General features: G+C 44.1%; 1 protein-coding gene across 2 annotated transcripts in view; it reads right to left on the reverse strand.

The window, feature by feature from the left end:
* POLI (DNA polymerase iota) overlaps positions 1 to 15,795 on the reverse strand; it is an 869,655-nt gene that overhangs the window by 476,954 nt on the left and 376,906 nt on the right. For both annotated transcript variants that reach the window (XM_044075156.1, XM_044075163.1), the window contains one exon: positions 1,290 to 1,442. In XM_044075156.1, the coding sequence (XP_043931091.1) occupies positions 1,290 to 1,442 (153 nt within the window). The remainder of the gene's footprint in view (positions 1 to 1,289; positions 1,443 to 15,795) is intronic.

Genomic DNA, 15,795 nt, shown 5'->3' on the forward strand with positions numbered 1-15,795 from the left:
AGGGATGAGTACAGTGGGACAATGACCTCCTTTTTTCTGGATGAAAAGCCCTTAATGATGAGGTATGCCACATAGAAGGATTTCCTGACTGTTGTGGCGATGTGGTTATTGAAGGTGAGACCACTGTCCACTTGGTGTCCCTAAGTCCCTTATCACACTTTCAGTGTTTAGTGCACTGCCACTTATGTGGTAATTCACGGGTGCATGTTTTTTCCCAAAGGGGATAACAATACATTTCTTGGCATTGAGCTTGAGCCCATGGCTCTGGCACCAAGCATCTGTTTCTGTAAGGCCCTTTTGTAGAGTATCCACATCATTTGGGGATTCAATAATGGCTCCCAGTTTGCAGTCATCTGCGAACTTTGTTATCCAGAGTCCCTTAGTGTTGGCCTGTACTTCAGACAAGTAGATGCCAAACAAGAGAGGTCCCAGGACTGAACCCTGAAGTACTCCACTTGTCACTTTTCTGAAGCTGGATTTGGAGTCAGCTACTTTTACAGTGTGGGTTCTGTCAGTAAGCCATCTGGCAACCCAGATAGGGAGTTCACTGAACTTGCTGTCATTGCTATATCTGTTACAAGTTTAAAAGATGCAAGAAACAAAGTACATACTTTACTTGCACTTTTCTGGACTTCAAATATCTTATAAAACCCTATAAAAGATTCCCTGCTGATAAATTACAATTAATAAAAGTGAGGAAAGTTGCAGTGGTATAAAAAGTACTTGGGTGGTGCATCACGTGCCTCCATGAAGACAGTGTACAGATGCAGAGTTTCACAAGGACACCTCAGCTGAACATCTTAAGAAGATAAAGAACACAATAAAGTGGTACCATACAACAAACATTTTATAAAGTTAATGCCTTTTTTTCCAAATAGCTTCAGCATAATCACCATCAGACTAATGAGTTATTTAGGTTTACCCATTCTTGTTGATGCTTCCCCAGGAGGGTGAAATCACTACAGCTGTAGTTAAATCTGCAGGGTACTCACTGCTTCCCTATCACACATCACAAGTATGTTACTGGTAGCCTGCTACAATGGGACAGTACACAAAGAAGTTATCCAGCTCCTATCGGTAAGCCTTACTGAATGAAGTTCAAGGGAAAAGTCACCAGAGCCACTAGTTAAATCACAACTTGGCCAGATGTCACTCAGTTCAGTCCCAGAAAGGCAGGAGAAAACCCCAGAACAATTAGTATACCACAACAAAGTGACTTGTCTCTGCTGTAGCTTTTATATTATGAGGATATATGTACTATAATATATAAACTAAATACTACCACATACACTGATTGTTGTATGTATGTCCAACTACAGTCACATCTGACAAACTTCCATTTTGGAATTGCTTCAGCCTGTTTTCCACCATCTCTGTTATATCTACAAAATTCTCATCAAATCCCAATCTTTCAACCAGTGGGCTGAACTCTTCCATCAAATCTGAAAATAAAACAGATACACATTTTAAGAAGGAGGAGGAGGAAAGAAGAGGAAAGAAACATTGCTTTACTTTACCAAACAAACAATACATAATCACACAATTCTCTTTTCATCATTACAGTGAACTCATAACATCAACTGTTCAAAGTACATGTTAAATCCCAAGTAATCTATCAAAGTCCTACTATGTAACAAAAAATGCAATGTAATACTTTGCCCTCATTCCCATTTCACTTTGCCTTGTGATTATAACCTACAAACAGGGCACTGAAAAATCAACAGCTGATTATATCACTTCAGTTGGTATACAAGACATTTTATTGTTTTCATACAATCTTTTAGTTTAACACATTCTTATCTTTTTCCACAACATAAGAACTTCTCAATAAAATGCAGCTTACACGATCATCATTTCACACAGAAGATACCAGCAAGTAATACTTAAGTACAGTAAGAAGAGCTTTAGATGCACAAGCATTTGTATTTCTATTTTCAGAAACTGTCATTTCATTTTCCCACTGTTCTTGATGAGATGTGCATGGGTGAAAGATTAGCCTAAGTAAGGTTCCCACCCATCCCGTTGTCAGCGGGACACTCACGGGTTAAGCCACCTTATCCAGTTGTCCGCTGTATCAAGTAGTGGGACCTGAAAAGTCCAGCTTTTGCGATCGTACTGAATTGTCGTGGAAAAGTCGCAATTACTTCCAGCTTTTTCACAGCAATTCAGTTATGTCACCAACCCGGACCTGCAGGCAAAGCTGCTGCTTGTTAGTTCTGGGTGCTTTAATTCATGCAGCATTTGGCTGCAATTCATGAAAGGGGTGGGAATTAGGGCAGGAAGAGCCCTAGTTCCGGGTGCTTTAATTCATGCAGCAATTGGCTGCAATTCATGAAAGGGGTGGGGATTAGGGCAGGAAGAGCCCTGCAAAGATTGTGGCAGTTGGAGAGCTTTATTTTAAGTGCTCCTACAGCTGCTAAAAAAAGACCGAGATTTTTTTTTTTATAACAAGCGATCCAGCCAGCCAGTCAGCCATCCTCCTCCAGCCAGCCAGCCAGCCATCCTCCTCCATCCATCCAGCCAGCCAGCCATCCTCCTCCAGCCAGTCAGCCATCCTCCTCCTCCATCCATCCATCCAGCCAGCCATCCTCCTCCTCCTCCTCCATCCAGCCAGCCAGCCATCCTCCTCCTCCATCCATCCAGCCATCCAGCCAGCCATCCTCCATCCATCCAGCCAGACAGCCATCCTTCATCCATCCAGCCAGACAGCGATCCTTCATCCATCCATCCATCCTTCATACATCCATCCATGCAGCCAGTCATCCATCCAGCCAGGCATCCATCCATCAAGCCATCCATACAGCAGCTACTCCCACCAACCAGCTTTCCACTCCAGCCAGCCATCCATCCAGCCCCCAGCCAGCCATCCATTCAGCCATACATCCATTCATTCAGCCATCCATCCATCAAGTCATCCATCCAGTCATTCATTCATCCAGCTGCTACTCCCACCAACCAGCTAGCCACTCCAGCAGTCATCCGTCGTACCCATAGCAGCATCTCCTTCACCACTCTGGTGGTGACGTCATGGTAGAATGGTGGCCAGTGTCATATTCGCCACACACCCCATGTCCCACTTTGGCCCTCTTAAAAGGTGGAAACCCTAAGATCAGACATGGGGAAGACTAATCTCAGTTAACTGGGTAAGCATAAAAGTCCATTTTGGACCCTTTTCTGAAATGATCCAGCCCACAAGTGCAAGGATAAATACAGCATACATACAGACACTTCAATGTAGCCAACCAATGTGGTTTGAGGAAGTGGGAGGAAATGGAGTTTATACATGGAATCCATACAGACTTAGGTAGAACAAACACCTTTACATGAGATAATGATTTGAAGTTCAGGACTGAACACTGAAGCTACGAGGTAGTGATCAAACCACTAACCCATCATGTAGCACAACTTCAAGATGAAGCCTTATGCTTACATTTCCATTCTCAACTATGGCCAACAGCTATGGATAGTGAGAGAAAAAGTCTGCAGATATAGGTGAGAAAAAAGGGCTATACTTCCCTCTCCCCAGCTACAGATTCCAACTACTACAGAGGATCCAAAATATTCCCAGGGCATCCAATACACACAATCTCACTAGCATGTCCTGGATCTGTCATGTGTCCCTCTACTAATGAACTGTGGCTAGAATAAATCCAGTGGAAAACACTAAGAAGGCATTTTTATAACATACTTGAGACCCCTCAGAGTTCACTGTTTTCAATCCAAAAATGCAATGGCTGCACTTTGAGGCTCACTCAGATCATGAAGTTCCACATCCTTACAAAGATAGAGTGCAAGCCAAATGACCCTGTACATTAAAATGACTTCTGCTACCTATATCTGCAAACTTGTATTTACAACTAATCAGCAAAGTAGAGATTGCCTCGGTAGGTAATGTGGGTCATCAGAGAGTCTTTATTGGTAATGTGGGTTATTAAAGTTAGACCTGGATGGCTTTTTCTGGTGTGATACATGAGCCAGACAAAGTAATGCTAGATCCTTAAAAACAAGCATGCATTACATAACTACAAGGGTAAGATGATTTTGGTGTCCAACAAGTCACACCTGAACAAAGTAGACTGAAAAGCATATTGGTATGTGGTTGGAGAGAGATGGTTCTGACTGTGCAAGGCTAAGTGGTTTTCAATACAAAATATGAGCCAGATTAGATGGAAGTCATAATGACTGGTTCAGTGCTCTCTGAAAGATCAACTGCCAAGTTTGTTGCCTCACTCAGCAGTAGTGCTTTACTGTGAAGGGGACAACTTCTGTAGTGTAGTAATAACTAGACAGTATTCTGTAATTCTCCAAGGTAGCAAATATTCTAAAGCAGCCATTTTAAGACTGTTCTTGTAAAATCTGCCTTGCTTTGAGACCAAGCATTCAGTTCATAGGGTGTTAAATTTTTAACAGCTCACTGATTCACAAACATAATATGCAGAGGCAATTTATAGACTGAGAGGCAGGTACTGTGGTAGTAAAAAAGGGACTGATCACTCACACCTTCTAAAGTTTTATAGTATATACCATAAGTAAAATATAAATAATTACCAAGTTATACTGAAAGAGTTTGGAGATGGATAATTTTGCATGCTAACAGCAAAGGATTAAAAAAAATAATTTTCTTGTTGCAGCTGTTTTACTCAAGTACTAACGAAGACACATCAGAAGACAAGTAGTATGCAGCTCTCTAGTCTCTGAATTCCCTTTATAAAAGGACACTGTTAATTGAATGGACTGGCTAAGTGTTCTTTCTATATCCACTTTCTGCAAAAAGCAGGTACTTGTTTTTATCATACATTAAGGATTTTGATGCTGAGACTGTCCCTAGTAAATATAATTCTTAGCCAGTTTCTCACCACAGCTACTTTACGCCTGCTGTACTCGGGATTTAAAGGCAAGCATGATAAGCTACTTTGTCATGAAGTTCAGGTCCCAAACTGTGAAAGTGATGCTTTGGTGTACTAGAGAAGAACAACTTTAACAGCAAATTTATAGTAGGCTCTACTGCTAAACAGGGAACATTATACACACTAGTTGATAAAACTAACATGTGTAACTTGACAGAAGAATACCCCAAACCTGAAGCACACAGAATGCAAACATTCTATACTACATGGTACAGGATATGGTGGGTGGGTGTGTGTGTGTGTGTGTGTGTGTGTGTGTGTGTGTGTGTGGAGAAAAAGAAGTTATGTACTCAACATAATGTTCCATCTGAGTAGTTGTTCTTCATTTGTCTTCAACCTGTGGGTTACGGATCCGTATCGGATCCAACTAGGCCGCATATCCAGCATCTGATCCTAGCTCAGAGCTCCTCCCATTACCCATAATGCCCCTGTCTCCTTCCACCCTTCAGATTGAGTTTGCTGCCCAATCCATTACTCACATTTGCTGACTAATCCATTACTCACATTTGACCCAACAGGACTTTGTCACTACCAGAAAAAAAATTTCTGAGCAAAGAGCAGGACAAGGGACATCACGAGGGTGTCAAACTTCTATATACATATATATACATATATATATATATATATATATATATATACATATATATACATATACATACACCTCCCCACCTCTTCTACTTACCTAATGACGCTCACTGTGTACTCCTTACTCTTTTCCTCCTACCCTGCTGATTGTTTCTTGTGGTGACTCTTCCTGGCCAGTCCCGCTTCGTTCGTCCTCGCTCGGGCTCACTTTGCTCTCCTCCCACTTCCATTCCCACCCACCCCCCATATAATTTCCTTTATACCTAACCACCTAATCCCTTCTTCCCCTAACTCCACCCCTTCTTGTCTGCTAAAACATTCTAAACACCTTACCCCCCCACTTATCACTTCATAGTTTAGTCTGCTGCAAATCCTTCTTTCTATACATCTCTTCCTCCTCCTACAGGTTGTTTCACTTAAATTTTACTTCAACTCTCTAAAAGGTCCAACAATTTACTTTTCCTAGTCCCTTATCCACTCCTAACTCTATCCCAATCCTACTTCCCCACCTTAGGCCATGGCTTCTGCAACCATCTCCATTTTCCTCTTGCCTCCATTACTTCTCCTTCTCATTCTTACATCTTGTACTACTCCATTACCACCTGTCCATAGAGATCCCACTAATCCCCATACTAACTGTTCCTCATCTCTGCAGTAATCTATTACAATCTCCTCCTCTATCTTACATCTTGTACTACTCCATTATCACCTGGCCATAGAGATCCCGCTAATCCCCATACTAACTGCTTCTCATCTCTGCAGTACTCTATTACGATCTCCTCCTCTATTTTTTCCATGAACATCCATCTGCCTAAAATCAAACTTCCTCCCCCTCACTCTCTAGCATCTAAACCCAAGACTAAGTACTTAACTTACAACCCATTTAATTTCAAACTTTACCAACTTCATGTAGCCCTGCTTCTATTAGGAGACATACATCCAAATCCTGGGCCCATCCATCAACCCAAATAGTTGAGCGAAAAACTTTATACACAGCAAAGCTTTCGGGCAAAACCCTTCTTCAATACTGAACACAAAACATTAAAAAGCAACATGCTTTAAATAGGAGCATACCCGGTCACATGACAGCAGCCAACATCATATGACCGAAAAAACGAAAACAAATTAATACAACAATAAGAATATTTAAAAGTTTAAAATACAAATAACAAAGTATGCACACTTCTAACTGTACAATTTAATTCGTTGTAACTTCATTAAAATAGGTTTAAGACTAATAGCAGAGTTCAACCCTGGTGTACAATCAGCCGCCAATCTAAGTATCCATTCATACTCTTTTATTTCTAAAACATTATTAGTGTCCCCACCCCTCCCAGAAGGAACAACCATATCTATAACCCTAAACTTAAAATAATGTTCATCCCCATACAACCTAATATGTTTAAAAAGGGCATTATTCTCATTTATGTTCAATTATCTGGTCCTTTAATTTTCGTGTAGTCTTCCCTACATAAAATGAAGGACATGCCACACATGTGGCCAAATAAACAACATTAATACTACCACAATTTGCCGGAGATTTGAAGTCAATTTGCGGCAAATTGTGGTAGTATTAATGTTGTTTATTTGACCACATGTGTGGCATGTCCTTCATTTTATGTATGGAAGACTACACGAAAATTGAAGGACCGGATAATTGAACATAAATCCGAGATTAGAAGAGAAAATGAGAATAATGCCCTTTTTAAACATATTAGGTTGTATGGGGATGAATGAGAAGTTATGTACCTACCATAATGTTCCATGTTAGTTGTCTTCTCTCGCCTTCTTTCTTGCTGGATGGATTCGGAGCCGATCCTCGGCTCCGACTTGGCCACTTACTAAAGCTCAAGAGCCAATTTTACCGGCTCGAGGCAACCCTATATCCCATGATGCAAGGCGATAACTACCCAGATCTCGTTTGGTAGCTAAGGAAAAATTATGCAATATATTCCTCCAACTAGAGAGGAGGAGGAAGAAGTAATAATCCCCCGAAAAAGACCAACCTGATCTAGTGACACTAGTAAGCTGATTAGCTGGAAAAATTGGATCAGGACTCTTCAAGGAAGAGGAACAATCTTCTCGGTCTGACCAGGCTAGGGGGATGGTGGGCGGGACGCGAGAAAGAAGGCGAGAGAAGACAACTAACATGGAACGTTATGGTAGGTACATAACTTCTCAATGTTAAGTTGTCAATCTCGCCTTCATTCTTGCTGGATGGGACCGCGTCCCTAGCACCTTTATCCTGGGTGGCTCAATGGAACAGAGTCGAGAACGGTGGAACCAAAATTTGCTCTGTTTCTGGAGGCCAAGTCCAATTTGTAATGCGAAACAAAGGTATGAGGAGAGGCCCATGTGGCTGCTGCACAAATAGTGTCTATTGGAAGTCTAGCCTGAAAAGCTGTAGATGTAGCTAGTGCTCTGGTGGAATGGGCTTTTGGCCTACAAATCAACTCTTTACCTCTGAGTTGATAAATGCATGTAATCACAGAAGACAGCCACCTAGATAGGGTTACCTTGGATACCGGAAGGCCTTTCCTGTTCTCTGCATAGGATAAAAACAGTTGATCAGATTTCCTAAATTGTTTGGTTCTGTCCAGATAATATCTGAGTTGGCGGTGAACATCGAGATAATGTAGTTTTTGTTCCGCTCTATTAGAATAATTTGGGGAAAAAACTGGAAGATCACTAGATTGATTTAAGTTAGTCTGCAATGCCACTTTGGGTAAGAAAGACGGATTAGTCCTTAGAGAAACTCTGTCTTTGTGGAAGATTAAGTAGGGAGGACGAATGCAGAGGGCATGAAGCTCAGATACTCTCCTGGCAGAAGTAATGGCGACCAGAAAGAGTGTCTTCCAAGAAAGAAATTTCAATGAACAGGTAGCCGCAGGTTCAAAAGGAGGAAGAATCAAGGATGTTAAGATTAAATTTAGATCCCACTGTGGTGGGGGGTCTCTAATCGGAGGTTTAAGTAAAAATATACCTCTAAGGAATGCCTTGCAAAGTTTATGTGACATGATGTTGTGGTCCAACAAGCCGATATGAAAATTTTAAATGGCTGGCAACTGAACTTTCTGTGGAGGAAGAAGATCCTGAGTGAAAAATTTCGGCTAGGAAGTCCAAGACTGAATGAATCGGAGCAGTAAAGGGATCTCTGTTCCTAGCTTTTGCCCAGAAGGAGAAACGTTGCCACTTACTAGTGCAAATCCTTCTGGTGGAAGATTTAAGGGAAGCTACTATGATATCTCGGACAGGATTAGAAATCATAGGAAGCCTAGCTAGGGATGGAAGTGGAGCAACCAAGCAGTGAGGTTGAGAGAAGGTATGGATTGGTGCAGCTGCCCCGACTGGTGGGTCAGAAGATCTGGAACCGGGTCCAGATGCCATGGCTGTACCAAAAGATAACGATGTAGGAACGGAAACCATATCTGTCGAGGCCAATAAGGGGCAATGAGAATCATCTTGGCTCTCAAGGCGGTTGCTTTCTGAATTACTTGTGGTATTACAGGAAAGGGAGGAAAGGCATAGAGAAGTCCCCGGGGCCAATCTTGGATTAGAGCGTTTCTGGGGGGATGGCCTGGAAGGGGGAAGAGGGAGAAGAAGTCGGGGCATTTGCTGTTTTGAGGCGTAGCAAAAAGATCGCAGCAAGGATTGCCCCACTTCTGAAAAATCTCTTCAGTCACAGATTGTTTGAGAGACCACTCGTGAGGCATGAGAATAGCTCTGCTCAACCTGTCCGCTATGATGTTGGATTTCCTGGGGATATGCGTTGCTATCAGAAACCGCTGAGAAGAAATTGCCCACTGCCAAAGTCTGAGTGCCTCTCGACACAGTGGATAGGACTTGGTTCCGCCCTGCTTGTTGATATACCACACTACAGACATATTGTCCGTTTGGACTGCAATAGTCCCCAGGGGAAGAGAGTCGTGGAGGGCTTGCAACGTTAAAAGCACTGCTCTCATCTTCAGGACATTTATGTGCAGGTGGCATTCGAAAGGTTGCCAAGTGCCATGGACCATCCTGCCCTGATAATGGCCCCCCACCCGATCAGGGAGGCGTCCGATGTAACCGTGGCGACCGGGGCGGGAGGAACAAAGGGTCTGCCCTGATGGACTTGAGGGGACACTATCCACCAGGTCAGATGCCTTTTGCAAATTGGAGTTATCATGATCCTGTGACGCATGGGAAGTCGTTGAAAAGACCATTGGGCGAACAGCATCCATTGTAGGAGACACATGTAAAAACGGGCAAGGGGAAGAAGTGTTATGGCGGCCGCCATAAGACCCAATACTTTCAGGGCAAACCTGGCCTGAATTTTGTCACTCTGGAGAATCACATGGATGTGGTTTTGAATATCCAAGATCCTTTGGTCTGTTAACTTTGCTGAAAGTTGTACGGTGTCCAATATGGCGCCTATAAAGGTAATAGACTGACAGGGCGACAAGGCAGATTTTTTGAAATTTATAGAAATCCCTAGCCCTCTGCAAATGTGAATGGTGTAATCTCTGGCTTGGAGAAGTTGATGCCTGGTGGTGGCAGTGAGGAGCCAGTCGTCTAGATATGGAAACACCTGGAATCCTTGACGTCTCAGGTGAGCCGTAACCGCTGCCATACATTTGGTGAACACTCTGGGGGCTGTAGTGAGTCCAAATGGCAGGGCTCTGAATTGGAAGTGACTGGCCCCCAGCCGAAAGCGGAGAAACCTTCTGGAGCGCCTGTGAATTTTTAGGTGATAGTGCGCATCCTGAAGGTCCACCGAGCACATCCAATTGTCCTTGCCCAGAAAGGGTAGAATGGACTGAAGCGTGTTTTCTTTACAAACTTGTTTAGTTTGCTGAGATCTAATATTGGTCTCCAGTCCCCTGTCTTTTTTGGTACTAAAAAGAACCTTGAGTAGATTCCGGATCCTATTTGGTCTGCTGGGACTGGCTGGATGGCTCTTTTTGCTAGCAGTTTTGATATCTCTGGTACTGCTAGTTCCCTTAGACCGGGTGGAACGTCTGGAAGGGTTCCCTTTTGCTGAATTGGGGTTTGGATAAAGGGAATTTTGTAACCCTCGGATATGATCGACTGTACCCATTTGTCTTGAGAAAGGGAAAGCCAGGCTTTTGGGTACAGTGATAATCTTCCCCCGACTGCCTCAAGGTGGACAATCGGGCAACATTTCAGGGATGCTGGAAGGGTTTGTCAGAGAGACTCCCTGCTACCCTGATTCTGCGGACCCCTCTGCCCCAAGGCGTCTGTTGTTGTTACCCCTCTGCCTTTGGGGTAAACTGACCTTGTGTGTCAGGCGTGACTCCTTGAGATTTTGAACCACATTTTCCCTCCCTTCTGACCTTTTGGGTAAGGTCTTGAAGGGGTGTTGAAAACGGACTCCTCGGCAGAAAGAGTCTTGCCATCTTGTTCAATCTAGTCAAGGTGTCTTTCACTTGAGGTCCGAACAAGGTCGAACCATCAAAAGGGGAGTTTGTGAAGGACGCCTTGAAGGGGTCTGCAAAATTACAAAGCCGCATCCAGGATTGACGCCTTAAAGCCACTCCTGTGCCTGCGGCCCTACTCGCTCCATCGGCTGCATATGAAATGAGCATGGAGGAGTTAACAATGGAGTTTAGGATTCCTAGCTGTGAGTTAATTTTATCCTGGGACCCAGCAGCTGATGGATCCTGTAAAACTTCTCCCAATTCTTTAAGAACATCTCTTTGAAGGCGGGTGAAGTGACACAAGTAGTTCAGCGACCACATGGCAAAGGTCGCTGAAGAAAATATCCGCTTGCCGTACCTATCCATAGTCCTGGAATCCTTGTTAGGAGGATGGACAGGTACTGAAGGATCAGCTGATTCCTTCTTGGTGGCTGCAGCCACCACCATGGCATCAACCGGGACACCTTTTGTCAAAAATTGCCTATCAGGTGGGGCCGTGATGAATTTAGAAGGCCTCCGAGGAATGGGTTCCACCGAATCCGGGGCCATCCACACCTTCCAAGCCACCACGTCCATAAGAGGGTCGAAAGGCGGAGACACCCAGGAGGTGGAGGGTCGAGACCAGAACGCCTCCAGGTATACCGACTCGTCCTCGGAAGGATTAAGAGAAGGCCAGTTCCCCATCTCCTTAAGGAGTTCAAGGATGTCTGAGAAAGAGACATCCTCAGAGGGGGACCTTGGGGATCCCTCCGACTCATCCAAGTCAGTATCGGATGTAATAGACTCGGGGGAGTCTAGATGTTTCCTCTTACATGTCCTCTTACGCGGAGGCTCACCTGACGGGTCAGGAAAAGCCTCGGAAGAGGAAGATATTCCCAGTGGGGAAACCTGAGGCGTTGGATCTCTGGGTCCGGGAGCAAGAGAGTGGGAAGAGACGTCAGCAGGCACTGTAGTGGGAGGAGCTGATGGAACTGACCGTTGACTACGCCCTGGGGTTAGTACACTCCTCATCACCTCGAAGGCTCCCCCATCAGAGAGGCCAGAAGGCTCCTGCTCCGAAGAGATAGGAACCCCAGGCCGCACCGACAGGGACGGCTCCGAGGCAGATGTCAGGGCTGAGCTCACCAGCACCGAAGCTCCGAGAGGGAGAACGGGGTCGGACAAGGGTCCGATGCCACTCGCCCCCTCGGAGCCGACGAGAGAGACCAGACGCCCTGATCCCTCCAATGAAGGCATCAAGGAGGAGATCGGAGCAGAAGACGACGGAGCCGAAGGGGGAGGTGGTATCGGTTCCGAAGCCACAACAGTCACGGCTCCGAGGAGCTCTGGTTCCGAGCTCTGTAGGAGAGTCGAAGGAGGAATGTTAGGTGGATGTGTAATAGCTACCGTCTGATGAGACGGGCTATGGAGCATTTGGGCCAATGCCTGAGACTTTAATAGTCTACTCACCACTCTCTCAAGGTCGTGGTCGGACAGCCTGGATGACCAAGAAGACCGGCTCCGATGGCTCCGCTCCGAGAGCATGGGTGATCTCGGTGCCGAATGTATAGACTCCAACGAAGGGGATCTTGATCTCTTCCTGGAGATGGGTGGAGCCGAAGGAGCCGAGGATACGTCGGCTCCAGCCGGAGCCGACAGTGAGTGCCTAGATTTAGTGGCATCGGCGCCGGGTGGAGCCGATGCTGTAAGCTGTGACATAGGAGGATCGGCTCGGCGGAGCCGATCTCGTCTGAACAGAAGCCGAACCAGTAGCCGATGGCTTAGGGCTTGGAGCCAAAGGCTTAACTGGTTTCGAGGGCTTCCCCGGAGCAGACTTAGTCGGGGAGCTCTCAGGCTTTAATAAGCACCTCAGTATTAGTTTATTTCTGCGCTCCTGCAGGACTCTTGGGCTGAAGGCGTGGCAGACAGCACAAGAGTCCTGCAGGTGCAGAGGTCGCAGGCAGTAAACACAAGAAGTGTGACCGTCTGTCAGAGACATTTTCTGACAGCACGAGTCACACTTCTTGAAGCCTGAGACCTTTGTGTCCTTCGACATAACTGTGTCGAGGGAGCACTAAGTAACAAAACACACACACACAATAAACACCCAATCCAAATAAAAATTAAAACAGGGATACAAACACACCCAAACACCACACAGAATCTCTGACAAAAAATTAGGAAAGGGGGAGGCTTAAGGCCTAACTTCGGGGAAGGGATAAATAACTGGAAAAGGGAAAAACACTAACGGAAATAGGGTTAAAATCTAATCGTTAAGAGTTAACAACAACAGTAGTGGACTAAAACTAAAGGGGAGTGACTAAAAGTCTGAAATTTGAAAAACTTACCAGGAGCCGGTAAAAATGCACCTCGCAAGCGAAAGCGGCAAACGAGATCTGGGTAGTTATCGCCTTGCATCATGGGATATAGGGTTGCCTGTAAAATTAGCTCTCGAGCTTTAGTAAGTGGCCGAGTCGGAGCCGAGGATCAGCTCCGAACCCACCAAGCAAGAATGAAGGCGAGATTGACAACTTAACATCATTATTTTAAGTTTAGGGTTATAGATATGGTTGTTCCTTCTGGGAGGGGTGGGGACACTAATAATGTTTTAGAAATAAAAGAGTATGAATGGATACTTAGATTGGCGGCTGATGATGTTGGCTGCTGTCATGTGACCGGGTATGCTCCTATTTAAAGCATGTTGCTTTTTAATGTTTTGTGTTCAGTATTGAAGAAGGGTTTTGCCCGAAAGCTTTGCTGTGTATAAACTTTTTCGCTCAACGATTTGTGTTTTTTCTTTTGTTATTAATTTCCAGCCTTAATTGTGTGGACACCCATCCATCAACCCACCATGCATAACTCTACCTCTCCCAACTTAATAAAATCAACCTATCCAAACAAACATAATTCCTTTTACTCTATGAATGCCCATAGTATTCTAACCAAAGTTAGTGAAATCAATGCCTGGATAGCCTTCCACACCCCTGATGTCATCACCCTAACAGAGACCTGGCTAAAACTCCAAACGTCTGATAAAGACATTCTCCCCTCCTGGTTATAATATACTCCGCATAGATCGCCAAAACACAAAAGGGGGTAGCACTGCCAACCTCTACTCCAACCACCTCACCATTGCAAGTATTATGAAACCTATCCTATTCTTTTATCCTGCTGAACTACTTACAGTTAACCTTAAAATAAATGACCACACCACTATCACAAGAGCAGCTATCTATATTCCTCCAGGAGACAACATTCCTCTGCTCGAAAATATTCTTTCATACTTTTCTCAACACATCCTCAATGAAACTATCCTTCTTGTGGAAGTCAACATTAACTGGTTAACTCTCAGTAATTCAAACTCTCATACTCATATTAGTTTATATAGCTTTATACAGCTAATCTCCCAACCTACCCATACAAACAACTCTCACACATCTAGTACTCTTACTGACCGAGTACTTGTATCTAATCCTTCCAAATATCATGACCCTGAAACCCTACCAAACACTCTGAACGATCACTGCCCTATACAAGTGCTTAGGGTCACTCACCACTTCTTAAATCCTCCTAAATTTATCACTTCTCGTAAACTCTCTAAATTCCATCCAGAAATCTTTAATGCCCTCCTCTCTAAAGTACAAAGGAAATTCCTTACCCAACTCCCACTAGAAGCAGCAGTCCTAGCTTTCAACTCCACCTTCCTTAGCATCTTTGACTCACTTGCTCCCCCTCGCAAAGTCCGAATTAAGTTCACCACATCTCCGTGGCTTTCAAAAGCCACTCATACCCTTATGACAACTAGAGACAAACTATGGAAAAAATGGTCACAAACTAAGCTCTCTGCAGCCTTACAAAAATATAAAGAACTCAGAAATCTGACAAAAAACACAGACAAAAATTACTTCTATAACAAACCTCCCACAGCCCTAAAATCTAATCCTAAAAAATTCTGGAACTATATTAACCAAATATTACATCCCAATAATCTTAGCTTCCCCAATCCATGCCCAGACAAGATATCTGAAGAAACTACCAATATCTTCAATACCTATTTTTACCAATTCAATATCAAATCTAGTGAACCCTAACCCAAACTCCTCTACTACTATGTCCAACATTTCTGAACCTACTCCTAATACTATCTCCTTAAATATTTTCTCCCTCAAACCTGTACCTACTAGCTAAAAACAAACTCTACTCTCTAAATTAAAACCAAGCTCAGCATCAGCTGACAATATTCCTTCCACTTTTCTTCTACTAGCAGCTGACTCTCTTGCTCTCCCTGTATCCATCCTAATTAATCGCTCTACCTCTGAATCGAAAGTCCCTTCCATCTGGAAACAATGCTACACTCTACCTATACACAAAGGAGGTAACTCCTCTGATATGTCCAACTTCATATCGCTATCCTCTCTCCTCTCTCTAAAGTACTAGAAAAATGTATTCATAAACAAGTTATGCAGTACCTAATACAGGAAAATCTGCTTACACCCACTCAACAGAGCTTCAGACTCAAACATAGCACCACTACAGCTCTATTATCCTTCCTCAACACAGTCTCTATAGCCATGGACGACCATAAACTTATTTCTTGCCTATTCTTGGACCTCTCAACAGCTTTCAACACTGCCTCAAACTCTCTTCTACTGCACAAACTGCATAACCTCAACTTCTCCTCTCATACTGTTGCAAGGTCCTCCAGCTACCTCACTGATAGATCTCAATCAGTGAGATGGCACTCTGCACTCTCCCCTCCTCTCCCTGGAAAAATGGGTGTACCTCAAGGGTCTATACTAGGGCCATTACTTTTTAATATCTTTACCAATCAGCTCTATACCTCCTGTCCTCAGTCGTCTTTAATACAATATGCAGATGACTCTACAGTCATCACCACAGCTCTC

This window comes from Protopterus annectens, chromosome 1.part1 (genome assembly GCF_019279795.1).
Source record: "Protopterus annectens isolate FY-2018-M chromosome 1.part1, PAN1.0, whole genome shotgun sequence".
In the NCBI taxonomy this organism is placed as follows: domain Eukaryota; kingdom Metazoa; phylum Chordata; order Ceratodontiformes; family Protopteridae; genus Protopterus; species Protopterus annectens.